Source organism: Dromiciops gliroides, chromosome 1 (genome assembly GCF_019393635.1).
Source record: "Dromiciops gliroides isolate mDroGli1 chromosome 1, mDroGli1.pri, whole genome shotgun sequence".
NCBI classification, from domain to species: domain Eukaryota; kingdom Metazoa; phylum Chordata; class Mammalia; order Microbiotheria; family Microbiotheriidae; genus Dromiciops; species Dromiciops gliroides.
Window position 1 is genome coordinate 78,968,262 of NC_057861.1, and position 27,992 is coordinate 78,996,253.

The 27,992-nt window shown below is 44.4% G+C and overlaps 1 protein-coding gene across 1 annotated transcript; it reads left to right on the plus strand.

Moving 5' to 3' along the window:
• Positions 1–27,992, plus strand: GFUS (GDP-L-fucose synthase). Its single transcript, XM_043979314.1, has 11 exons — positions 1–113; positions 5,851–6,007; positions 13,328–13,442; positions 16,875–17,003; positions 17,151–17,224; positions 21,771–21,904; positions 22,160–22,224; positions 23,368–23,434; positions 23,828–23,907; positions 25,768–25,867; positions 27,518–27,992. Exons 2-11 carry the CDS (start codon positions 5,862–5,864, stop codon positions 27,571–27,573), a joined length of 966 nt encoding a protein of 321 aa, XP_043835249.1. The 5' UTR covers positions 1–113; positions 5,851–5,861; the 3' UTR covers positions 27,574–27,992.

The following is a 27,992-nucleotide window of genomic DNA, read 5'->3' on the forward strand; positions in this document are numbered from 1 at the left end:
GGTTCTCCGTCCTGCTCCTCCCCAGTCCCTTCTTTGGCTGGATCCTCTTGCGTGGCCGGTGTGGACTCCTGCCGGAAGCCGCTGTGGAGCAGCAGGTGGAGTCCGGAGCCAAGGTGGGAGTCTGGGTTGGGGGAAGGCGGAATGGGGGAAGTGGGAGATGGGGAGGGCCGTGGCGTGGCATCACTTACCACCCGAGTGTCAGCAGAAAGAGAGTTTAGACATGTGGTCTATCCCTTTGGACAGAGGCGGTAAACTGAGGCCCACAGAGAGTCCGAGGTTCTCTTGTTTTTCAGTTATGTCTGACTCGTCGTGACCCGATTTGGGATTTTTCTTGGCAAAGATCCTGGTGGAGTTTGCCATATCCTTCTTCAGCTCATTTTACAGATGAGGAAACCAAGACAGACAGGGTTATATGACTTGCCTAGGGTCACACAGCTAGTAAGTGTCCGAGTCCGAATTTGGAGTCAGGAGGACCTGACTTTGGGGCCGGCTCCCTATCCATTTCTATCCATTTGCCCGGGGGGAGGTCTTAAGGGCCCACGGAAGACAGACCCACGCTGTATCCGGAGGGCAGACAAGGTTTGATCCCCTCCTCTCTCCTCTCCCAGCCCTCCTGGGCCCCTCTGCTCCTGTCAGGGGAAACGGGACCAGATTTTCATGTGCCCTCCAGTTCTCCCCTCCCTCCCAATGCCCAACTACCCTGTGGTTATTTTATATTTATTGTAAGCATTACATCCTTACTTATGTGCATGTTGTTTTCCCCTTTCAGAATGTCAGCTCCTTGAAGGCAAGGCAGGTCAGCCAGCACCTACTATGTGCCAGGCCCTGGGCTAAGTGCTGGGGATATAAAATGGGGCAAAAGACCATCCCTGCCCTTAAGGAGTTTACAATCTAATAGAGTTGGCAACGTGCAAACAACTGAGAAGGGACTGTTTCACCTTTGTCATTGTATCCTAGGCATCTGGCACAATGTATATACATAGTATATAATAAATGAGTGTGGATCCTTTGATTGAGGGGCCACGGTGAGGACAGAGCTAATCTCGAACCTACCCAACCACACTCATAAACAAGAAGAGAGGAGAGGGAAGAACTGGAGAAAGGGGGCTTGGGAAACACAATTGCTATCTTACAATGTTTCCAAGGACTGTCTTGTAGAAAAGGGATGTTACCCTCATTTTCCTTGGCCCCAGAGAGAAAATGAACAGATAGCTGAAAAGCAGATTCCAGAAAGGAAAAACACAATACAAAATTATTTAATCAACAAAAATTTATTAAGCACCGACACTGGATAGAAAAAAAAAGCATCCTCTGCCCTTAAAGGAGTTTATTCTGTTTGCTGCCTTGGGAAGAAGTTGAGACCTCCTCACTGGAGTTCTGCAGGCACGTCCAGATGCTTGTCACAGCAGTTGTAAAGTGTGCTCTAGCCTTAAGAAGAAGGGTAGGGGGAAGCTAGGTGGCACAGTGGATAAAGCACCGGCCCTGGCTTCAGGAGGACCTGAGTTCAAATACAACCTCAGACACTTGACACATACTAGCTGTGTGATTCTGGGCAAGTCACTTAACCCTCATTGTCCCACAAAAAAAATATAATAAATATTTTAAAAGAGGAAGGGTAGACCAGGTGGGTCTTTGAGTTCCTTTCCATCCTCTGTAAATCTGACCCTGACTTGCTCAGGTGAGATAGGAACGGGAGAGTGTTTGAGAGAAGACTGATATTAGGTCTTGGCTGTCCCTGGCCTGCATCCAGGGCTTTTATGCTTCCCCAGGACAATGAATAGATATGTGGCAGCCTAGAAGTTCAGATCTTAGAGAGTTTTCTTCCTTCCATTCCTAGATGATCCTCTCTCACCCTCTTGGATCCCAGGACAAATACTCCCTTCAACTGTTCCTATCCCACCATAAGACTGATCCTTTGAGGGAGGTATGGTGGGATTAGTGTTTGTGAGTGGGTGCCCTTGACAAACTCTCAGTAAACACATCTTAAATAGCAGGTGACAAAAAGAAGGCCCTTATGCCCAGTGAAGGCAGCTTAGTCTGTAAAACTTCATCCCTGTCCCTCCCACTCCTTGCCAAGAACATGGACTTCTTTTCTCTATGGGCCTCTGCCTTTTGGCTAATTAGAAATTCAACCATAAAGCACTACAGAAGTAAGAGTTGTTATCTTTGTGTTGTTATTATCATCAGCAGCAGCTTTTTCTCATCTCTTTTGATAGGGCTCAGGTAGAAATGGCTTTGTGACAAATTGTTATCCTACTATATTATTATTTTATGTTTACTGTTCTCCAGACAGTTGTACAGGTGACTTAAAAAAACAAACCACCTGGTTTTTGTAGTTCATTAAAAGTATTAGGCTGTAAGTGCCCTGATATGAGAAAATAATTATTAAGAATGGATTTCTTGGGGCAGCTAGATAGCACAGTGGATAAAGCACCGGCCCTGGATTCAGGAGTACCTGAGTTCAAATCCGGCCTCAGACACTTGACACTTACTAGCTGTGTGACCCTGGGCAAGTCACTTAACCCCCATTGCCCCACAAACAAACAAACAAACAAACAAGAATGGATTTCTTGGGGGCAGCTAGATGGCACAGTGGATAAAGCACTGGCCTTGGATTCAGGAGGACCTGAGTTCAAATCCAGCCTCAGACACTTGACACTTACTAGCTGTGTGACCCTGGGCAAGTCACTTAACCCCTATTGCCCCACAAAAAAAAGAAAGAAAGAAAGAATGGATTTCTTGGGGGGGGACCCAGAGATCAGTTTCTCAGTCCTTTTTCCAGAAAGTCCATTTCTCCTTGACCTGGGACAAACCCAAGGGAACAAAAGAAGTGAAAATAGACCCTTTTGTCTATCACCAGAAAGGACCCTTGGGATTATATGATATGATTATGGATTTGAGTCAGATTAAACTCTGAGGTTGGGATCTGGAAGGTACCCAGCCCTGCCCCAGTATAGTTCGTTTAGAAGTTTATTGCTTGTCAAATTCTCACTGTCTCCTTTAAGTTTTTTTTTTTTTTTTTTTTTAGGCAATAGGGGTTAAGTGACTTGCCCATGGTCACACAGCTAGTAAGTGTCAAGTGTCTGAGGCCGGATTTGAACTCAGGTACTCCTGAATCCAGGGCCGGTGCTTTAACCACTGCGCCATCTAGCTGCCCCCTCCTTTAAGTTTTATTGCCAATTAACAGTATTTTTATTTCTGCTCAGTCTCCCCACTTGTCAGCTACATATTAGTTTTGTCTGCAATCCATCATGTGTCAGAACCCCAGTCAGTGGGTCAGGGAGTTTGCCCACCAATTCAATACTCAGGACTCAAGAAGAAAGGATGGGGCTTGGCACAGGATGCAGCAATTGAGTTGAGACCAGATGTTAAGTGACATGTCTCTTTTTCTCAGAGCAGAATCCCCTTGGCCCTGGGGTCCCAACAATGGATTATCCTTTTCTTCCCAACATAACTGAAGATAAATTTTAACCCTGTCATCCTTCTAGAATTAACACAACTACAAAACAATGCTAAAACACCTGAGTGACTCTTCCTGTTATTCAGGTTGAATATCTTTAGAGACAGGGGCCGGGAGAGGGGAGTCAGTGGGAACTGTGAGATCTGAAACATCTGACTGTCACTCCCCTGTTTCCTCTTCCTTTGGTTTGACCTTGTTCCCCCTCCCCTTTTCCCCCTTGCTCCTGGAACACGTATGCATGTCTCCATACATTGATCACGAGCTGAACACGCACCCTGGGTGAGACAGGATTGGATGTTAGATTGTGAGCTCGACCTAGTGTGTGTGGGGACTTCCCCTCTGACCAACATTCCTATATAAGGTCAAGGAATGTATTGGCTGGCGCGGTTCAGGTATTGAACTTGCCCATTCCTATGGGAATGTAATAAATCTCTGCTTGACTTGGTGGTCTCCTCGAGTTATTTGGGTAAACTGAGGCAGTTTGCTCCATACAAGATCAAACCACACCTAGATAAAGAACTTTGACTTGACCAACTTCTTTTCCCTGATATCATCTGTAGAATTAATTTTATTATTTTTTTTTTGTGGGGCAATGGGGGTTAAGTGACTTGCCCAGGGTCACACAGCTACTAAGTGTCAAGTGTCTGAGGCCGGATTTGAACTCAGGTCCTCCTGAATCCACAGCCAGTGCTTTATCCACTGCGCCACCTAGCTGCCCCTAGAGTTCATTTTAATTTAGATCACCTTTAAATAATGTCAACCAATGGAATTCAATGATGCTAACCAATTAGCTTTGATGATGTATATTGATCCACCTCTATGGAAAGAGGTTAAAAATACTGTAAAAAGGCTGAGAGCTCTTTTGGCTTGGCTTTCTAGCTTATTATGAGTCTTTTTTCTCCTGCTTGCCCTAACTGCCATGCTGAAGCTCTCTCCCTGCTTTCTTTACCATGCAGTCTGAGACCAGGAGAAGTCAGGGAGACACATGGTCAATCCTTTACTGGTGTCTAATATTAATAAAATAATAATACCCCACAAAACACACTGAGAACATCCTGAGTATCACTCCACCAGCAGGCACCACTGTGGGGAAATAGGCACCTCCTCACTCCAGCATTTTGATCTCTGCCAGGTCTCAGTATTTCACTTCAGACAGCTTTGACAGCATCTACTGAAAAGCGTTACTCTTCATGCTTGTTAACTTGACATCTCAAGTCTTTATGGATCAATCTTATGTACAGGAGATTGTAAGCAACAGTTCAGTCTGTGCTAGTAGTAGTCTGCTTCCAGAACAGTTAACTGGCTGATTTCTCTAGGATATTTGGAGATCTGTATTGGTGGTAGTGGTGGCAGTGGCGGCATCGGTGTCATGGTGGTGTTGTCTGTCAGGCCTTGAATAGTAATGAGTTTCTGATGTATATTTCTAGCCACTGAGTCATGTTGTGTTAGGTATTCAGTAGGTGCTAGACTTTGCCACCTACATTGACCCACAATCTCTACCATACCCTTGCACAATCTCTGTTGATCATAAAGCCCAGTCTCCTTAAGGGTAACTGTAATTTCTAGTGTCTCTTATTGGTATTAGTTTGGTGTAATGAGGGAAGGAAAGAGGAAGAAGCAGCAAATGTGTGAGGGAAGGGGAAAGGTAGGAAAGGGGCCAACAAGAACAACACACACTGGTTTTGCAGAGCTCTGTGCTAGACACTGAGAGAAACGCCAAGTTTAGATGAAATACGTTTCCTGCCCTCATGGCTCTTTGCAGTTAGTATGGGGATAGGGCAGAAACACTAATGGCAATTAATATTGATATTGATATTATTATTACTACTAACATTTACATAGTGCTTTAAGGTTTGTAAAGTATTTTAAACTTATTATTTCATTTGATCCTCAAAATGACCCTGTGAGGTAAGTGCTATTATTATCCCCATTTTACAAATGAGGAAACTGAGGTTGAGAAAAGATAAATAACTTGCCTAGGGTCAATCAGCTAGTTAAATGACAGAAGTCAAACTTGGGTCTTTTCTGACTATTATACCAACTAGCTGCCTCAATATCACAAATTTATTAGAGAGGTACGAAACAAAATGTTCTGTGAGGTTGGAGCAGGGGAGATCTTATCATGTGAAAGGATCTAGAAAGGTTTCATGAAGGAGGCAGAGTTGGCTGGTCCAGAATAGCCCCCCAACTGAGACCTGTCTATGGATGTCACTTAACCAGTATTTAAACAGTAATACCTCAAAAGGCTGTTGTGAGGATCAAGTGAGCCAATATATGGAAAAGGCTCTATAAAGATGAGTGATCATTATTACCTTATTACAGTAGGATTGGGGCAGGTAAGGAGCAAGGCCCAACTTTTCCTACCTTGTTTGTGATCTCTGTCCCCACAGGTGTAGCAGGCATGGCAGACCCATCGGAGGTCACTCGGATCCTGGTCACTGGGGGCTCTGGCCTGGTGGGGAAGGCCATCCAGAGAGTGGTGGCTGATGGTGCCAGCCAGCCTGGAGAACAGTGGATATTTGTCTCCTCTAAGGATGCAGACCTAATGTAAGTGATTCATACCTTTCTCCTCTGGGTCCTTACACATATCTGTTTCTCTCTGTCCAGGCAGTAGGTTTGGGCTGTATTAGACTGGAATGAGCTGGGAATGAGCTAGACCTAGGGCACAACCTGCCTAATTCCTCCGCTCACCCTGGACAAACATCCTGATCCCCCACCTTATGCCAAGAAAGCCAGCTCTTTACCTGCCCCACCCTTTATTGTCCTACCTGTACCTGGCAACCCAGCCACTATTTGCTTGGGCACTTCCCTTCAGCATCTTTCTCCCTTTCCCCAGGTAACCACATAACCACATGTCTCTGACTGACTTCTAGGTCCCTGGTCCCAAAAGCTAGTCATTCATTCATTTATTCAGCCTTTGTTGTTGTTTAGTTGTTTGCAGTCCCACTCTTTGTGACCCCATTTGGAGTTTTCTTTGGCAATGATACTGGAGTGGTTTGCCATTTCCTTCTCCAGCTCATTTGACAGATGAAGAAATTAAGGCAAACAGGGTTAAGTGACTTGCCCAGGGTCACACAGCTAGTGTCTGGGGCTGGATTTGAACTCATGTTTTCATCACTCCAGGCCCAGCACCACTACTGTACCACCTAGCTGCCCTATTCAGCTTTTACTGTGTCAAGCTAAGCAATTAGGATACAAAGAAAGGCAAAAACAATCTGCCTTTCAGGGACCTCACATTCTAGTGCAAGAGACAATGTGTAAATAACCAGGGACATGTAAGAAAGATACAGAGTAGATTGAAGATAATCTCAGAGCAAAGACTAGGCAGCTGGGGGGGGCCAGGAAAGGCCTCTCGCCCAAGGTGATACTAGAGGTGAGTCTGAAAGTAAACTAGGGCTACTACGAGGAGGAAGGGGTGGGGCAAGAGTCTTCCAGGAGCAGGGATGCTCACGCAGAAGCCTCAAGACAGGCTATGGAAGTTGTCTTTGAGGAGCAACAAGGAGGCAGATATGGATGGCTGGAATGCTCAGATAGAGGAAGAGGGAAGAAGGGCTCAGGTTATGAAGAGCTTTAATTTTTTGTTGTTGTTTTTGTTTTTTCAGGGCAATGAGGGTTAAGTGACTTGCCCAAGGTCACACAGCTATTTAAGTGTCAAGTGTCTGAGGCTGGATTTGAACTCAGGTCCTCCTGAATCCAAGGGCAGTGCTTTATCCACTGTGCCACCTAGTTGCCCCTATGAAGAGCTTTAAATTGCAATAAGATGAGTTTTGTTTCAACTTGGAAGTAATAGGGAGATACTGGAGCTTCTGGAGCAGGGATGCAACATAGTCAGATCTATGATTTAGAAAAATCCCCTTGTTAGCCAGGTGGAGGATGGGTAGCTCAGAGGCCATTTCCGTGGCTTCCATTTGAGAGGTAATGAGGACCTGAATTAATCAGGGTGGTGCTTTTGTGACTGGAAAGAAGCAGATACATGGATGAGGGCTATTGTGGAGGCAGAAATGACAGGGTTTGGCAATGGATTGGATAGTGGAGCTGAGTGGGAGTGAAGAGTCAGAAGACACTGAACCTAGATGACAGGGTGAATGGTGGGACCCTTGACAAGAAGAGGCAGGTTGGCATGAGGGCAGAGTTTGCAGGGGAAAGAAAATGAGTTCATCTGTGAACATTTTGAGTTCAAGATGTCTATGGGGCATCCAGTTCAAGATACCCAGCAAGCAGTTGGAAATGCGAGTCTGAAGATTTGGGCTGGAAAAATAGAACTGAGAATCTTCTGCGTAGAAATGACAGTTAATTGCAAGTGAAGACATCTTCCTCCTGATGTCATTGGTTCTCTTTGAGAATGAAGGACAGACAACAATTCTATTTGTCAGGAAGTGATGAGGGGCAGCTAGGTGGTGCAGTGGATAAAGCACTGGCCCTGGATTCAAGAGGACCTGAGTTCAAATCCAGCCTCAGACACTTAACACTTACTAGCTGTGTGACCCTGGGCAAGTCACTTAACTCTCATTGCCCTGCAAAAAAAAAGAAAGAAAGAAAGAAAGTGATGAGATCAGTTTGCAAGATCTTGGGGGAGGGGGGGGTTGGTTTGTTTTTGTTACATTTCAAGCCACCTTTATATGCTTCTCTTTCACCCTCATCAAAAAGTTTCTTAATTCTTCTTTACTTCCTCCCATCAGAATGGTATCATCTGCTTCATTCAGCCTGGCATGTCTTATGATGTACTCTGAATATAAACTAAATAAATGAATAGGCAATTTAAAAGAAATGACAACTGAACCAATGGGAGTTGATGAGATTACCAAGAGAGGTAGTCTAAAGGGAAAAGGGGAGCAGACCCAGGGCAGCTTTGGAGGATTCTCATGGTCAACGAGCAAGCATGACCTGGATGGAGGATAAAAAGAGACCCTCATGAGGGGCAGTTAGGTGGTGCAGTTAATAGAGCACCAGCCCTGGATTCAGGAGGACCTGAGTTCAAATCAGGCCTCAGACACTTAACACTTACTAGCTGTGTGACCCTAGGCAAGTCACTTAACCTCCATTGCCCCACAAAAAAAAAAAGAGAGAGACCCTCATTTTAGGGAGAAGCTTGGGTTCCCTTACATTGCTGAGCCCACCCTTCTCCTGTTGAATTATGGGGCCCAATTTGTCCATTTGCATTATCACACACACACACACACACACACACACACACACACAGAGTACTTGCACAGGCATGTGTGTCTGTGTCTAGTTGAAAGTGAATTTCTTGAAAAACATAGCTGACTCTTTTGTTCTGTATTAGCCACTTTGCCGTCTTTGACCCCCTGTAACCTGCAAAACCAGATGCAGCCTCTGGTGACCTTCAGTGTCTCCTTTTCTCTACATATCTATACAAAAACCCTTAGTTGTTGAAGATAAAGGATTCCAGAGTCCTCCCTTATCTGACCTGATGGGCAGTTGTCTTTGATTTAATAAAAACTAGCTATACAAAGAAAATAAATCCCTTCTCTAGCTCCTCTAGTGAATGATGCACATTTTCTTTTAACAAGTACCTTTTTTTTTTAATGTGGCCACCTGCTTTTTAATGAATAGTCATTTTTATATTCTTTATTTCCTATCATGTATAAATATTGCTTGCTAAATTGTGAATAACACATTCCGTATGAAGCCCTGCTAGAGAATAATATACTCTGAGTGTGATAAAATCAGTTTTTTATTTGTGCTAACTTATTTGGCATTAGCTAGTTAAATTGATACGTAAATTCATTAGACAATTCATAGATGTATGTGCTGAAGGACAAATTCTAGGTTGTATGTCATAGTCTTGACTGTACGGGTGGTTAGGGCAGACTCCTTTGAGCAGTTACAAACCGTGTCTAGGAGGCTCTGCAGTGTTCTAGGGCTTGATACCACCAGCATGATGTCCTCTGCAAAGCTGAGCATCTGGGGAACCTGACCAGTTGTCAGGAATCCCTCTTCACCTTGGATTCTGCACTGGAACAGTAGTGACAGTGGTGAATGAACATCTGGCAAGCAGTTGTATCCTTGTTTTCTGACTTAGCTGATGGTAATGATTGTTATTGTCCAAAAAAAAAAGTTATATGTTATGTCTTTCATTAAATCTTACATAACTTTGAAAATTTTGTTGGAAGAAGGCCTTTGAGATTGTATTTTGTGCTACTAAATCCAAGACTTTTTTATAGTCAATAAGCAATAAAGACAATGATATCTTTCTGTTAGTTACATGATGGCTAAGATGTGGTTTAAGATGGAATAATGCTTCTGAAAAATTGACTGTTCCCTAACTGTACCATCATCTGTGATGCCCTTGATGCCTATCTGTATGATCCTTATACATTTTTTATTTAGATGGGCAAGTAGGCAGGCATATGCTTTAATGCCTTACTCCTTTTTCTCAAAGAGTCAGGGTTACTCTTGGGATTCATAGAAAATAACGGGGGCAGCTAGGTGGTGCAGTGGATAGAGCACTGGCCCTGGATTCAGGAGGACCTGAATTCAAATCCGGCCTCAGACACTTTACACACTTACTAGCTGGTGACCCTGGGCAAGTCACTTAACCCCAATTGCCTTACCAAAAAAAAAAAAAAAAAGGAAGAGGAGCATTGATCAAATTTCTTTATTTACATTATTTCCTATATTTTAGCAGCTATTGCCTTGTAAATGGATGATCTTTCTTTTTTTTTTTTTAAGTCAGGCAATTGGGGTTAAGTGACTTGCCCAGGGTCACACAGCTAGTAAGTGTTAAGTGTCTGAGGCCTGATTTGAACTCAGGTCCTCCTGAATCCAGGGTCGGTGCTCTATCCACTGCACCACCTAGCTTCCCCTAATGGATGATCTTTCAATGAACCAACCACCATACCCAGGAGAGAAACAGACCACATGTATAACACTTAGGAATTTGATCATGAAGTTTATTGAAAGTTATTCTTTGTAGCCAGTGGAGGTCTTAGATCAGGTGGAGATAAGATGAGGTGCTCCTCAAGTCTATCTTGAGTTGGATCTCCACCTGCTAGCCAAGATTACAGAAGTTCACAGTCACAGATTGGCTAGTTGGAGAAAGGAACTGGTCAAGGGAAAGGGCAGTGCTTCCCTAAATACCCTCTCCCAACACCCCCTCCCCAATTCTCTGGATGGATTGAAACCCCAAAACTAGTTTTTCACCAGCTATCTGGGTCAGGTGGGCTGAGTGTGGGAGAAGTGAGGGTATCAGCACTTGTGTTACCCTTTAGTTTAAGAACCCTAAGTGGCTGGGGACAGGGCTAGGAACCAGCATAAACTCTTACCTCCCAACATGGCTCACAAACCCTTTCTGAAGCATATCAAGGGTGTTTCACTTTGCTAGTTCCCTGGCATTCTAGGGCAGTGATTGGCAGAATAGGGTGGTGAGAATGAAATCTGAAGGCTTATCCTTATCTCTATTTAAGATGTGGAGATCTGCTCTCTGTAAGAACTAGGGGACCACTGAGAAAATGCTGCACCTGGCCTGAGCCAAGGATTGGTACCATTTTAGAAATAGGAAGAAGGGGGCGGCTAGGTGGCGCAGTGGATAAAGCACTGGCCCTGGATTCAGGAGTTACCTGAGTTCAAATCCGGCCTCAGACCCTTGACACCTACTAGCTGTGTGACCCTGGGCAAGTCACTTAACTCCAATTGCCTCACAAAAAAAGAAAGAAAGAAAGAAAAAGAAATAGGAAGAAATCTGGGGTAGCTAGGTGGCGCAGTGGATAGAGCACTGGCCCTGGATTCAGGAGGACCTGAGTTCAAATCTGACCTCAGACCCTTGACACCTACTAGCTGTGTGACCCTGGGCAAGTCACTTAACTCCAATTGCCTCACAAAAAAAGAAAGAAAGAAAGAAAAAGAAATAGGAAGAAATCTTCCCAACAGTTTAAAGATACAGGGCAAGATGATAAAATTTCAATAATTTGCATCAGTGAACAGAAAACAGTTACAGAATCCTAAGGAGTTTTTTGTTGTTGTTGTTGTCAGGATTATTAACTAGCTTGACCAAAGCCTTTGAAAATGACCTTGAGACTTGCCACTTAAGGGAGAACAATAGAGCCTTTATTCTGAGGAATAACAACTTTTCCCCTGGAGTCTGACCTAGACAGGCATGGGAGGTGGGACAGGAAACCACAGTATTAAAAGGGAGGAGACTCCAGTTTGCCAACATAGCTACGTATGCATGTATGGGCACATTTTCTAGTGAGCAGTATTAGCATTTAGGTTCAGAGCGGAAGGCTGGCATTTGCAATTTCAAAATTTTTTAAAGTATACTTATCCTTATACAATATTAACAATAGTATAGAATTGGAGACTAGTCAGTATGAAAAGCACTGCAGGCATCAAGTTCTCTTGGCCTTAATAGCATGTGGAGTTGGTGATGTCCTCGTAGTTGCTTCCCCCCCCACTAATAAGGGCTGAGTCCCCCCCCCCCCTGCAAACCTCTGGTATCTTCCTATTTTTAATATACCTTGTGAATCAGTCCCTCAATATAGACCATTTAGGAATGACTGATAAGTTTTATCACTGATAAATCATTTCCTATAAGTTTGTCATAATAATAATAGCTAGCATTTATATAACTATACATGTATATCTATATACCTATATCTATCTGTTTCCATATATAATTTTGTTGGATCCACACAACAACCCTATAAGTGCTATTCAATTTTTTTTTGTTTGTTTTTTTCAGGGCAATTGGGGTTAAGTGACTTGCCCAAGGTCACACAGCTAGTAAGTGTCAAGTGTCTGAGGCCGGATTTGAACTCAGGAACTCCTGAGTCCAGGGCCAATGCTTTATCCACTGTGCCACCTAGCCACCAGTGCTATTCCATTTTAAAGAAGGGAAAACAAAGTCCGAGGGAGGTAAAGTGATTTGTCTAGAGTCATACAGCTAAATAAATGTCTGAGGCAGGATTTGAATCTGGGTCCTCCTGATTCCAAGTCTGGGACTCTAAATCCATTGTACCACGCAGCTGCTTTGTCATATGCAGAGCCTTTCTGATTCTTCTCTTGAAGAAGGAATTTGGGATACGTAAACCTGGTTTCTATTAGTCTGTAAATCTTTTTGTCTTATTTCATTCTTTTTTCTGGACCTGTTTTTCAGCATCCATACCTATTCCCACCTTTTCCATTAAAGTCACTGAGTGACAAATTATATGTTGAATTTTTTTGGAGGGTCTTTTCAGGTTCTTCATAGAGTTTCTTTGTCTTCTGCCTCCAATCTTGAAGCATACGTTTGTGATTATTTTCATGGTGGTCCCTTCCCAAATACTTAACATTAAACAATACAATACAAGATGATAAAATGATGTTGTTTGTTGCTTTGGGGCAACAACCCTTTCTTTTTTTTTTTTTAGTGAGGCAATTGGGATTAAGTGACTTGCCTAGGGTCACACAACTAGTAAGTGTTAAGTGTCTGAGGCTGGATTTGAACTCAGGTCCTCCTGACTCCAGGGCTGGTGCTCTATCCACTGTGCCACCTAGCTGCCCCAACAACCCTTACTTAAGATCATAGATTTGCAGCCATAGGAGACCTTAGAAGCCACTGATTTCAACTTACTCATTTTATAGACAAGGAACTGAGGTTAGTCCAGTCACACAACCTGTGTCAACCTGTGAGCCGTTTTTCTATTTATCTGCAACTTTCTTTTGTCTTCTGGATGTGTTTATAGCAAGATCATCAGGATTAATATATTTTAGGTGACAACATGGCACAAGAGCCTCACATTTAGAGTACCAAGAGTTAAATTAATGCGCATGTGCATTTTTTTACTGTCTGATTCAGAGCTCCCTCTGCTCTGCCTGTAATGTGAATATCTGTTGAGTCAGGGTATGATTTGCCTCTCCCCCTGCCAGGGACACAGCCCAGACCCGAGCCCTGTTTGAGAAGCACCGGCCAACACATGTTATCCATTTGGCCGCCATGGTGGGCGGCCTCTTCCGAAACATCAAGTATAACCTGGACTTCTGGGTAAGAAAAGCTTTTGCCCTTGGAACTTTGAAATGGGGAAGACCATACATAGAAGGTGATTTCTTCTCCCTTTAAGGCACTTCCTCTTCCTCCTCCCCCAATTTCCTGAGATGCTGTCCTGGAACTTCTCAGGGGGAAGGGTACCCAGTGGTAGGACTCATTCTTATGTAGAATTATGCAAGCATTAAGCCCTTCCTAAGGGCCAGCTTACCTTAGGGTAAGTTACCCAGGGTTCCTGGAAGCTGGGAGAGAGAAACATGACAGAGCAAGAGATTTTCAGAGCTTGGAAGACTGGTGTGTGTGTATATATATATATATAATTTTTTTGGTAAGGCAATTGGGATTAAGTGACTTGCCCAGAGTCACACAGCTAGTAAGTGTCAAGTGTCTGAGGCTGGATTTGAACTCAGGTCCTCCTGAATCCAGGGCCAGTGCTTTATCCACTGCACCACCTAGCTGCCCCATAGACTGGTATATTTTTTAAGGTTTTATGCCCTAACAACATGTATGTCTCTGTGTGTGTATATGCATGTGATTGGAGACCAACATGGCAGGTGCAGTTCCATTCAACTAGCATTTATTAGGCACATACTGTATTGGTTGGAGCAGCAGTTTGGGTTAGGCCTCGGCGGAAGACATAATCCTTGAGCACCAGTAGTGCCCAAAGCGCCAGCTCTCCCCCAGCACCTCCTCTCCACCATCACACCCCCTAGTCCCGGCCAACCCCTCAGTCTTACTTGGATTTGGCCTGGGTTGAAGTTCAGTTGCAACTTGATAGCTTTATAACCTTGCAGAAGGCAAATTCCATATTCCCATATTTAAAATAGGGATTTAATATTTAAAACGGGGACAGTAAATACTTGTACTGTTTCCTTCAGAGGGTCATTGTGAACAAAGCACTTTGTAAACATTAAAATTCCGTAGAAATGGAGAGATACAAGTATAGAATCAGAACTGAGAATGTCAGGGTTGGAAGGCACCAGAGAGATACTCTAATACAGGGGTTCTTAACCTTTTTCATGTCATGGGCTCCTTTGGGAGTCTGGTAAAACTGTGGACCCCCTTCTCAAAATAATGTTGTTTTTTAAAAATGCTTTTTTTTCAATCAGCAAAAATTTGCCTTCTCTCCCCACCCCAATGTATCCTCCCTCCCAAATGAGAATGAAAGAAAAACAAAACTGGTTACAACCATAGATAATCAGGCAAAATGCATTTCCACTTTGGTTGTATCCAAAAAATATGTATGTCTCAAGCTGTACTCTGAGTCTTCCATCTGTCTATCAGGAGGTGGACAGCATGTCTCATCATTAGTCATCTGAATTGTGGTTGGTCCTTATGCTGATCAGAGCTCCTAATTCTTGTAAAGTTTTTTTAAAGTCTTTACCATATTGTTGTCATTGTATGAATTGTTCTCCTACTTTGTTATAATATTTTTAAATACATAAAATAAAATTCAGAGGATTACAAAGGAAACTGATGCTGTTGCAATAGTATACACACACATACAGTTATAGATATATAGGTATACAGTATACAATAATATATAGATATTTATATCTATATATTATTGAGGTCACAGATTCCACAATAAGAACCTGTCCAACCTCCTCATTTTACTGAAGAAACTCAGGCCCAGAGGAAATGACTAGTTCAAGGTCTCATAACAAGCCTGTGATAGAGCTGGACCTATGACCTTGGCCTTCTGCCTCTTGACTCTTTTTTTTTTTTTAAGTGAGGCAATTGGGGTTAAGTGACTTGCCCAGGATCACACAGCTAGCAAGTGTTAAGTGTCTGAGGCCAGATATGAACTCAGGTACTCCTGACTCCAGGGCCAGTGCTCTATCCAATGTGCCATCTAGCTGCCCCTGCCTCTTGACTCTTTTGCTGCCCCACTTATAAAGACTTGGGCCAGGAGCAGCTAGGTGGTGCAGTGGATAGAGCACCGGCCCTGCATTCAGGAGGACCTGAGTTAAAATCCGACCTCAGATACTTGACACTTACTAGCTGTATGACCTTGGGCAAGTCACTTAACCCTCATTGCCCCCTCCCACCCCCCCAAAAAAAGACTTGGGCCAGAATTTGAGCTGAATTTTGCAAAAAGAAATCAGTCGGGGCAGCTAGGTGGCGCAGTGGATAAAGCGCCGGCCCTGAATTCAGGAGTTCCTGAGTTCAAATCCGTCCTCAGACACTTGACACTTACTGGCTGTGTGACCCTGGGCAAGTCACTTAACCCCCATTGCCCCGCAAAAAAAAAAAAAAAAAGAAATCAGTCATATTTACCTTTCTCTTTTCAGTTCAGAATACCTTTCTCTGCTTAAAGAGTGGGCTCCACAGCCTATTACATTCATCACAAGTCCTGGCGTATATTTGTGCAAGGCAATTTTACAAGAGGATCATAAGGTTTCAGTTCAAAATCAGAATGTCAGGGCTGGGAAGGAGCTTGCAATGGATATTGTCAGGGCTCAGAGGATCCTTAGTCATCTAGTCTAATTTCATCCTTTCCAGAGAAGGAAACTGAGGCCCAGAGGGAGAAAAGGGGATGTTCATAGTCACTTAGTGAGTTAGGCTGGAACCCATATTTCCTTGTAACCAGCCATGGGCTCTCCTCTGACTTTCCCTGCCTCTCTTCCTAGCATGGCATGGTGTTCAGGACCAGAATTCAGTACATCCACTTAATACATATTGATTGAGGGCCTTACAAGGTGATAGTGGGGATGAAATTATTTCTAAGGCCTCATCTAGCTTGAAATCATATGACTTAGGAGTCCCAAATTAGAAGTTGAGATTTTTTGTAAGTGAAAAGGGGGCTTTGTGATGTATGAAGGGACGAGCAAGAGGCAAGATTAGAGAGGTAACTGCCAACCAGATTATGGGATCCATAAAGGCAAGGCTAAGGAATTTGAATTGTGTTCTTGAGGCAGCAAGGGAGCCATTGAAGGTTTTTGAGCAGGGGAGTGACACCGTCAGACCTATACCTTAAAATTACTTGGGTAGCCTGTGAAGGATAGGTTAGAAGACAGGAGACTAGATCCAGGAGAACCACTTTGGTATGCAATTTTTTTTTTTTTAGTGAGGCAATTGGGGTTAAGTGACTTGCCCAGGGTCACACAGCTAGTAAGTGTTAAATGTCTGAGGCTGGATTTGAACTCAAGTACTCCTGACTCCAGGACCGGTGCTCTATCCACTGCACCACCTAGCTGCCCCTAGGAGAACCACTTTGAAGACCTAAAATACTCCACTTGATTGTGGCAGTAGACTCTTAAACTAGATTGTAGAGTGATGTCAATGAGAGTGAAGAGGAGAGGACATGTGGGAGAGATTTTTGGAGGTCAATTGAAAAGGAATTGCCAATTGATTGGAGGGGAGGGGGGAAAGGAAGATCAAAGATGACTGTGGCTGAGTAGGGAGGTCAGGCTGTCCTTCATCTTTCAGAGGAAGAACATTCAGATCAATGACAACGTCCTGCAGTCAGCCTATGAGGTGGGCACTCGGAAGGTGGTCTCCTGCCTCTCCACCTGTATCTTCCCTGACAAGACCACCTACCCCATCGATGAGACCATGGTAAGGGACCCTACCCTGAAGTGCCTGATGGAGGGAGGGGAAAGGGCTGGGCAGAAGGGGCAAGTGGAGGTGTGGGGCCCCCCATTACCTTTGAGCCTCAAGGATCTCTTTCTCTTTCTCTCTCCCCTCTCCCACCCCTACACTCAGATTCACAACGGACCCCCACACAACAGCAACTTCGGCTACTCCTATGCTAAGCGCATGATCGACGTGCAGAACAGGTCTGGGGTGGTTGGGAGGCAACAGTGCCGAAAACCCCAGCCCACCATCTTGTCACGCATGTGCACCTTCCAAGCCTCACAGGCCCCACTTTCCAATTTATCAATCAGCAAGCATCTATTAAACACCTACTGTATCAAACACTGGGGATACAAAAGTGATAATGTTATCATTATTATATCAATAGCTATTATTTATGTAGCTTTTACTATGTGCTAGGAACTGTGCTAAGTGCTTTACAAATGTTTTATTTCAGAAACAAAGTAAACAGTTCTCTCATTAAGGTTATGTTCTTTTGGGAGAGACAACACATACACATATAATCAACCAATCAAGCATTCAGTAAGTACCTACTGTGTGTCTGGCACTTTGCTACCTGCTGGGGATATGAAGGGCAAGTATAATCAAACCCTACCCTAAATTCTTCAAAGAATTTTCATTTCTAATTCGGGAGACAATATGTACATAAATAGGCATCTACAAGATACATTCAAGTAAAGGGGAGGTAACCTTAGAGTGGAAGGCACTTGTATGTGGAGGAACCTAGAAAGACTTCCTGCAGACAGTGGCATTTCTGCTGAGTCTCGAACAAGCCAGAGACTGTAAGAATCCAAGATGAGAGGAAAGCATGCCAGGCACAGGGGACAGCCAGTGCAATGGTTTGGAGGTGGGAATGGAGTGTTTCATATGAGGAATAGCCAGAAGGCTAGTATGGCTATACCTTAGAAGGGCATAATGCATAAAAAGATGGAAAAGATAAGGAGAAAGGGACTAGGTTTTAAGTGAGGCAATTGGGGTTAAGTGACTTGCCCAGGGTCACACAGCTAGTAAGTGTTAAGTGTCTGAGGCCGGATTTGAACTCAGGTACTCCTGACTCCAGGGCCAGTGCTCTATCCACTGTGCCACCTAGCTGCCCTGAAAAGCTTTATTTTTTAAAATAAGTTTTTATTGATATGGTAGGGTTTTGGTTTTTTTTTTTTACATCATCATAGTTTTCCCTCAGTTTCCCTTCCCCTCCCAGAGAGCCATTCCATATAACAAAGGGTGTTTTTTAAAGAGAGAAAAAAATGGAAAAAGAAGAGGGGGAAATGAGATAAATAATCTATACATCAAGAAAGTCTGAAAATGTGTGCAGTGTACAAGACTTGTGGTCCTTTCATCTCTGCAAAGGGGTCAGGTTAGGGTATATTCTCATATCTTTTCTTTCAAGGCATGCTTGTTCTTTATAATGTTACAATATTCACTTTTAATTGATTGAGAGAGGAAAGAAAGTATGTGGGTTTGTGGGTGTGTGTGGTTCTTTCTGTTTATACTGTTGTAGTCATTTGTATATATTGTTTTCCTGGCTCTGCTTACTTCACTCTGCATCAGTTTATATGGATCTTTCCATACTTCTCTATATTCATCATTTCTTACAGCACAGTAACATTCCATTCCATTCGTGTACTATAATTTGTTTAGCTGTCCCCTAATCAGGGTACCTCTATATTGTTTCCAATTTTTTGCTGTCAGAAAAAGTACTGCTATAAATATTTTGGTATATATGGAGACTTCTTATCAGTAGCCTCTTTAGAGTATGAGCCTAATAATGGAATTTTTGTGTAAAGGGATATAGACATTTTAGTCACTTTGCATAATTCCAAATTGTTTTCCAAAATGGTTATACTGATCCACAGCTCCACCAAGAATGCACTGTGTGTGCATCTAGTTTTATGCCATCTGTCTTCTTCTCCATGATTTTTTAGAGACCATTGACAGTTGTTCAACAAGGACATCTATCACTTCTTTCAGTGGGATATAATTCATCTGATCCCTATGACTTGAATTCATCAAGAACAGCTAGATGCTCTCTCTCTCTCTCTCTCTCTCTCTCTCTCTCTCTCTCTCTTTTTCATGCAGGGCAATGAGGGTTAAGTGACTTGCCTAGCGTCACACAACTAGTAAGTGTCAAGTGTCTGAGGCCAGATTTGAACTCAGGTCCTCCTAAATCCAGGGCTGGTGCTTTATCCACTGCACCACCTAGCTCCCCCCAAGATGCTCTCTTAATATTTCCCCATTTGTGCTAGGCATAAGCTCCTCACTAGCTATTTTTGTTCTGTCCTTTCAAGTTCCAAGAAATTCTCCTGGATGGAAAATAAGAAAAGTAGGAGTTGGCTAGTTTTGATTTCTCTGTTATGTGTTATGTCATCTAACCTGAGCAGCAGTCCTATTCCTTCTTTGAGTCTTCTCTTTTTCCCCCAATATAGCTTAAAAACCTCCAAAAAACCCTTTTTTGTTCTCCTTATTTTTCCTTCCCATTATTCTCATTCTTAGCTTTTGCATTCCTGACACTTCTAGAATCATGCCAAACATTTGGATTCATTCTGTAACCTTCCCTTAAGTCCATTTCCTGTCTTTTAGAAATCTAAATGTGGGGCAGCTAGGTGGCTCAGTGGGTAGAGCACCAGCCCTGGAGTCAGGAGTACCTGAGTTCAAATCTGGTCTCAGATACTTAACACTTACTAGCTGTGTGACCCTGGGCAAGTCACTTAACCCCAATTGCCTCACTAAAAAAAAGACAGAAAGAAAGAAAGAAAGAGCATTCACATCTCTTAACAATTCCCCATCCTCATCAGAATTGTTTTATTTTACCTTCAGACTCTTAATTATTGGATTATTACATGACTGATTGTTATTATTGCAGGATTGATTTTTTTTTTTTTAGTGATAGCTGGTGCTCTATCCACTGCGCCACCTAGCTGCCCCCAGTACCATAACTTTCTAATTAGTCTCCCTGCCTCAATCCCTCTCCATTCTAATCCATCCTCCACTCAGCTATCAAAGTGATTTTTCCTAAAGCATAAGTCCAATCATATCATATCCCTTTCTTACTCAAAAAACTCCACTGGTTCCTCCCTATCATCAGGATCAGATATGATGCCTTGTTTGCCATTTAAAGCTCTTCATAACCTGGTCCTTTCCCACTTTTCTAGCCTTCTTAGACTTTACTGCCCCCTACCCTATCTGTGATCCAGCTACACTAGCCTCTTTGCTGTTTCCTGATCCCAACTCCATCTCCCTTATCTCTTATCCCATGCCTGGAATGAGTAGGCTGCCCCCTTCTTATCGTCTCTGGCTTTCTGATTTCCTTCAAGACTGCTCATGTCCCATCTTGTGCATAAGGCCTTTCCTAGGTTCTTTCTCCTCCTTCCCCCTCCACTAGTGCCTTTTAAGGTTATCTACCGTCTAGAGTGTGTGTGTGTGTGTGTGTGTGTGTGTGTGTGTGTGTGTGTGTGTGCCTCATTATTTACATCTTTACGTTGGGATATGAGGACCATCGTTGCCTAGGATCTCCAGTACTTAGCACAGTTCCTGGCCCATAGTTAGCTACTAATAAATGCTCGTTGAGTAACTGATTTGAAGCTCTCACCTTCAATTGGCATCAGTGTTGAACAAGAAACATGAATATCATCATTATGATGTATGCCTGGCACAGAGTAGGTGCTTGATATATTGATAATTATTGGTTGATTGTCCTCAGCCAAGGGTCTCCAATTCATTTCGACCAACATTTATTAAACATCCAGTTATACATTGGAAAAATAATAGCCCAACATTTCAGTAACATTTTACATAATCTCATTCGATCCTCTCACAACAAGCCTGTGAGAGGTAGGCAGTGCCAGCATCACTATCTCAGTGTTACAGATGAAGATACTAGCTTGAAAGAGGGGAAGGGACTTGACTAGAGTTGGATGGTAAGGGGTAGAGCTGGGAAGAGAGCTCAGGTCTCACGGAATCTGAGAGCTGGAAGGACCTTGGGTGGCCTGGCCCATTCAGAGGAATCCTCCCTATATATAACCCTAGCCAACAGGTAGTCATCATCCAGCCTTAACATCCGAATCCAGGTTGTGACCATTATGCCATAACTGTTACTGCCTCTTCTGTGAGCCTCTGGTTCCTTGTCTGTTAAGTGAGTCATACACTAAGTTCCTTTCCAGCTCTCACACGCTGATAAAAGCATCAATTCCTGCTGCAGGCAGCTATGGTGCTTAAAGATGGACTGGGTTGGGGCCCCTTGGGTAAGCAATAGAAATGTCTTTATAAGGGGAAGCTAGGTGGTGCAGTAGATAGAGCATCAGATCTGGGAGTCAGGAGGACCTGAGTTCAAATCCAGACTCAGACATTTAACACTTACTAGCTGTGTGACCCTAGGCAAGTCACTTAACCCCAATTGCCTCACTTAAAAAAATTAAAAAAATAATTAAAAAGAAATGTCTTTATAGAGTCTCTGTTTGCCCAGTGCTGAGCCCAGTCCAGCTTGGGAGGAGGGAAGAGGGAGAAAGAGCTTTCCAGGCCAGGAGAAGAAGACAAGATAAGATAAGGATAGGATTCAAACCTAGCAATGTGGCACCCAGACTGGAGAAGTAGGAGAAAGGAGAGGTCAGTGACTATGGTAATAGTTAGAGGGCTTCCTGTAGGAGGTGGATTGATCTGGGCCCTGAAAGATGAGTCCTGGGTACCCTGTAAGGAGAGCCCCAACCAGCCCTACCCTCACTCCCACCCCAGGGCTTACTTCCAGCAGTACGGCTGTACCTTCACCGCTGTCATCCCCACAAACGTCTTTGGACCCCATGACAACTTCAACATTGAAGATGGCCATGTGCTTCCTGGCCTCATCCACAAAGTCTACCTTGCAAAGCGTGAGTCTGTCTGCATCTTTGTGCATATATCTATTTGTACCTTTTTGTCGTGTGTGTGTGTGTGCGCGTGCACACACACACACACGCACACACGTGCACTTCTTCCTAATCCCATCTCCAGCCCCCATCCTCACTGTATTAGGCTTAACTCCAGGAAGATTGGTCCTCAACTCAAATCTGAGGTTATTTTTTTTGTCTGTGTGTGTCAGGGTGGTCTGGTCTCTCCTTATTCCACCCTCCTTTCCCTTTTTCTAGGCAGCGGCTCAGCTCTGACCGTGTGGGGCACTGGGAAGCCTCGAAGGCAATTCATCTACTCCTTGGTAAGTGCTCATTCAGATGCCTGGGTTCTCTATGGGAGGGAGGTCAAGATTCCTCTGATGAAGGCCTTTCTGATCTGCATGTGTGCATGCCCTCCTCTCCCCATGTACACACACACAACTGTCACTACCCCTAATTAGGCAGGGAACCTCTCTCAGCTCTGAAAGGAGACCCTAGCCCTATAGTGTTCACGGAGTCATCCAGTCTGTCCTGAAGGCTCCAAGTATCCCTGGTCAGAATCAGTCCAGGATGAGGAGAGGGAGACCTGGACCCAGTATTTAGAAAGTCCCTGGGCTAGCATGTGAGTGGAGGGAATCTGCAAGAACAACAGATGGAAATTGCAGAGGCAGAGTTTTGGTTTATGAAAGGAAACCCTTCCTAACAGTTAGAGCAATCCCACATGAAAATGGACTGCCTCAGGAGCAGAGTTGCTTATCCCTGGGAAGCTGTCGAGAGGAAAGATGGGCCTCAGTCCCTTCCAAGGGCCCTTCTAACTAAAGGTTTGTGGTTTCACGAATCCAGAAACAAGAGGCCCTGGATGGAGCCCTCCGAGGTGGGGCCTGAGCTGGATCTGAGGAAGGCTCTTGTAGGTGGCTGGAGCCAGCCCTGGACGGCTTTGGGCCAGCTGGGTTGACTGCTTTAAGGACCATCTGCTCCTCCAAACTGCTGGAGGTGATGTCCCCTTGGCTCCAGGCCTCTTCTTATTGGACAGTGGTGGGCTTGGGAGTCAGAGGGCTTGGGTTTCCTTGAAATACTGACTGCCTGTATGACCTTGGAAAAGTCAGGGGACCACCCTGCCCTGACTTAATGACCTCTAAGGCCTCTTTCAGCTCTAAGCCATGATCTTTTCCTGACTTCTAGACTGCCTGCTCTCAGGCCCCCTCTACCTTTCCTGGCACTTGAGGTTACTTGGCTGAACCACCAGCCCATTCCTCTGTTGTGACCTCTTTGGTCTTAGTACAGAGGGAATCAGGACCACTAGTCCAGAGTTCCTCCTTTCTCTGGGCCCACAGAGCCTGGCCTAGGCAAGGCTGTGCCATCAGGGGCTTTAGGGTTAAACATATACTCCCCACCCCATGCTGACCTAATGTGTGACCTCAATCTGTAACTTCATGGCCCAACTTTGCCTCCCCCACTGCCTCCAGGACCTGGCCCGCCTCTTCCTCTGGGTCCTTCGGGAATACAATGAGGTGGATCCTATCATCCTATCAGGTACAGAACTCCTCCCTCCCCCCTCCCCCACCTCATTCTTACTGTCTACTCTAAAGGCAAAGGCTGCAGGAACTCAGGTGGGAGTTGAGCAAAGAGGAGAATTCTTTTTTTTTTTTGTGAGGCAATTGAGGTTAAGTGACTTGCCCAAGGTCACACAGCTAGTTAAGTGTCAAGTGTCTGAGGTCCTCCTGATTCCAGGGCCAGTGCTCTATCCACTGCACCACCTAGCTGCCCCAAGAAGGAGAATTCTTGATAAGTTAGGGTGATCACATACAGTTTTGAGGAGGACATGGGGCAGGAGCTGGTCCCCATGGAAAGATAAGACTTGGGCCATTGATGGAAAAGTCGAAGGGGCAGAACCTGGGGCTGTCCTGATCCAAGACTTTCTTTCAGTGGATGAAGAGGATGAGGTGTCCATCAAGGAGGCAGCTGAGACCATCACAGAGGCCATGGGCTTCCAAGGGGAGCTGACTGTATCCTTTACTGTGTTAGGGACTGCAATCAAGCAAGCTCATGACTGTTGGCTTCCCGTGATTCAGATAGGCTGCCTAGAATGGTAGGAAGAATCTCAGCTCCGGAGCAAGTCTTACCACTGATGATGACAGTGTGACCTTGAGAAAGTCTTTTTCTGGGCCTCAGTTTCCTTCTCCATGACTAGTTTGATACTAAGGTAGCACTTCGAGCTTTGATGTCTTTCTATTAAAACTTCTCTAGGAGTGGTAGCCCCCCCAAGCGTCTTTCTTTTTTTTTTTAACTTAGTATTTTATTTTTTCCCAGTTACATGTAAAAACAATTTTTAATATTCATTTTAAAAACTTTTGAGTTCCAAATTATCTCCCTTCCTCCCCTCAAATTGAGAAAGCAAGCAATTAGATACAGGTTATACATTTGTAGTCATGCAAAACATTTCCATATTAGTCATGTTGTAAAAAGAAAACATAGACCAAAAAAAACTCAAGAAAAGTAAAGTAAAAAAAATTATGCTCCAAATCTGTATTCAGACACCATCAATCAGTTCTTTCTCTGGGGACGGATAGCATTTTTCATTATAAGTCCTTCAGAGATCTCTTGGAACATTGTATTGCTGAGAATAGCCAAGTCATTCACAGCTGATCATTTTACAACATTGTTGTTATTTTGTACACAGTACATTTTACTTTGCATCAGCTCATGTAAGTCTTTGCAGGTTTTTCTGAGGGCATCCTGTTCATTTCTTATAGCACAATAGTATTCCATCATAATCACACAATTTGTTCAGCCATTCCCCAATTTTGAATTCTTCGCCACCAGAAAAGAGCTGCTATAAATATTTTTGTACCTTTTCCTTTTTGTTTTTTTATCTCTTTTTGGATGCAGACCTAGTAGTGGTATTGCTTGGTCAAAAAGTATGCGTGGTTTTATAGCCGTTTGGACAAATTGCTCTCTACAGGATGGTTGAATCCATTCACAACTCCACCAGCAGTGCATTAATGTCTCATTTTCCCCATATCCCCTCCAATATTTGTCATTTTCCTCTTCTGTCCTATTGGCCAATCTAATAGGTATGAGGTAGTACCCCAGAATGGTTTTGATTTGCATCTTTCCAATCAATAGTGAGTTAGAGCATTTTTTCCATATGGCTATAGATAACTTTGATTACTTCACCAATATTCTTTCTTAGGCTATGCTTTAGTGAGGATTAACTGACAGTCATCTGAAAACAAGAAAAGCCCAGGATGTTGAGGAGAGGATAGTGTCTTGAACATGTGATAAGAAAATAACTGGGAATCTTATGGTTTTAGAATTTAAGGTAGCAGGCCTGAGAGGCCCAGAAATGCCCAGGGTCATGGAGCTGAGTGGCCCCCAGCCCCTCCAGCTCTATATCCTGAGCTCTTGTTCACTACTCCACACTCCCCAGTCCTACCCAGGATGCTTCCTCCTCTCTTCTTCCTTCCCCAGTTCTGCCACTTTGCTTACTAGATAATGTTGCACAGTGAGCAAAGGCCAGAGCCAGGGCTAGAAGCCAGTGCTCCAGTCTCGCAGTCCCTTTGTTCCTGGGATGTTGCTGCTAATCCTGTGAGCCCCTTGGTCCCCAGGCCCTGAAGCCTGGCTCTCTGGGGCCAGCCAGTCCTGGGGAAGGGAACCCTGGAAGCTCCATCAGACTGGCCCTTTAAGGCAGGATAGGAGACTTTGAGTGGAGCTTGAATGAGGGCCTGGAAATCTGTATGGCTTGAAATGGGCTGGGGACAGTGGGAGGAAGGAGATGACTCAGACATTAACCCCAAGCAACTCCTTTGTCTTGCCACACAAAACCCTCCAGTTTGGCTTTGACCTTGACCCAGGGTCACCGATAGTTTGACACAACCAAGTCGGATGGGCAGTTCAAGAAGACAGCCAGCAACAAGAAGTTGAGGGCCTACCTTCCAGACTTCCAGTTCACGCCCTTCAAACAAGGTAAGGGCCTGCCCTGCCTTGGGAAGGCTAATTTCCTGGCAGTCCAGTGGGACCCCCAGATTCATGTCCATCCAAAGGTAGAGTATCTCATCACTGGAGATCATGTATGGCATCATCAATTTAGGGCTAGAAAGGAACTTTAGTCCACTCCCTCATTTACATAAGCAGCAGCGGAGGCCCTTCCAAGGGTAAGTGCTTTAGCTGTCATACCAAAGTAAGTGGCAGGGCCAAGATTTAAATGCATGTCTCTGACTCCAAACCCAGTATTCTTTTCCCCACTGTGCCATATTTCCTGGTATGGCCAGTGCAATGTAAGATATCACCATTACCAGCATAAATTCTGCATCCACTGGGAAATACTACCCTGAGTGAGGGTGAGGGTAGTTTCTAAGGTCGGCGAAGACAGTATGTGAGCCATGTCTGATGTGGAAGAAACTTTGCAGGTGCCTAAAGAAACCTACACTTCCTTTCTCTTGGGGCTTTGCTCAAAAGCCTTTAAAATGCCATAACCCCCTAAACAGGGTCTCAGTCCCTCTCACACCACTCAGGTTCCCACAGTAAAGAAATGGAGTGGCACAGGAAGGGAACCAAGGTGCTGAGATAGATAGGCAGGCATTGTTGGGGGGCAGAGGAGCAGAGGTGCCAGGAGGAACAGAAACAGAACAAGAATCCAGAAGCCCTCACTCCCATTTCTTCAGAAGCAAAAGCTGATCGTCATTTGTCATGGAAGCCGTTAAGGGGACTCCTATTCAGGCACGGACTAGACTAGATGATCTCTCAGGTTCCCCGCAGCTCTGAGATCAAGGGGTCAAACCTCTGCCATCACCTCTCCTCCCAGTGCTTTGGCCTCCTCAGGTCACCCGTGTCCCCTGGTGTGTGGTAGTGGGTAGGAGCCGGCATGGGAGAGCCAGGAGCTGGGAGCTGCAAGACCCAGCTACTCCTGCCTGTGCCCTGACTCTGCATACCTCTCACCAAACCTTGCACTCTTTGGGCTTCAGTTTCTTCCTCTGTAAAATGGACTTATTGGCTCCTGAGGTTCCTTTCAGCCCTAAGGTTAGGGGAATTTCAGCAAATACCTGCTACGGTGATATAGTAGAAAGAGCACTGGATTTGGATTCAAAGACCTTGATTCAAATCCAGGCTTTTCCTGTCTCATTTTTTGACCTTGGCCAAGTCACTTTCTCTCTTTGGGTCTTAGTTTCCTCTTCTGTTAAAAAAATTCTCTATCCTATATTTTTATATTCCGATGTTCCTAATGCCTCTATAACTTTGGCAGGGCATGAATTTTTATCCTCATTTGATAGAAGACACTAAGACCCTGGGAGAGGGCTTGGGGATATGGCTTACTTAAGATAATAAGTCAGAACCAGGACTAGACCTCAAATCTTCTGGATCCCTGACTAGAATTTTAGCCATTCCCCCATGTTGGCTTTAAAGCAATGATGTACATCCCATGATTCCAATCTAGGTCTGTTCCAGGAAAAGTCGAGGACATAGAACCCAGTCAGCTAACCTGATATCCTGTCCAGTCTTTCACTGATATCCCTAGTCAGAGCCCTTGGGAATGGGCTGGGGTACAGGGGTTGGTGTTGGACTTGACTTAGAACTCTCCCTTGATCCTTCATCCCAACCTCTTTACTTATTCCTCAGCTGTAAAGGAGACTTGTGCCTGGTTTGAAAACAACTACGAGCAAGCCAGGAAGTGATCTCGGACCATAAGGAAGAGACTGCAAACATTCAAGTCCCAAAAAGACAGTGGGGACTGGAAGGAGAGGCTTGGCTTATAGAAGCTAAGGTAGATGTCTTTCCACCTTCCCCAGGCTCTCAATCTCCATAAAGGCTGGCTTATGGAAGACCTAGTGGGCCCAAGTCTCAACTGAGCTTCTGGCCCTGCCTCTGTCACTGTCCTTGACCTGGTCACTACAGCTCAACCTCAAGGTGGACACAGGGCTTCCTGTTCCTGCCAGGCTGGCTCCTGAAAGTCCACCATTGCTACCCTCAGGGAAAACTCCCCATGCCTAGAGCCTGGGAGACCTGACCACCCCTTTATACTCTTAGTCACCTGGGTTCCCTATCCTTTCTGATCATTCTCTGGAAATTCAAATAAAATACATTTTCACAGGAA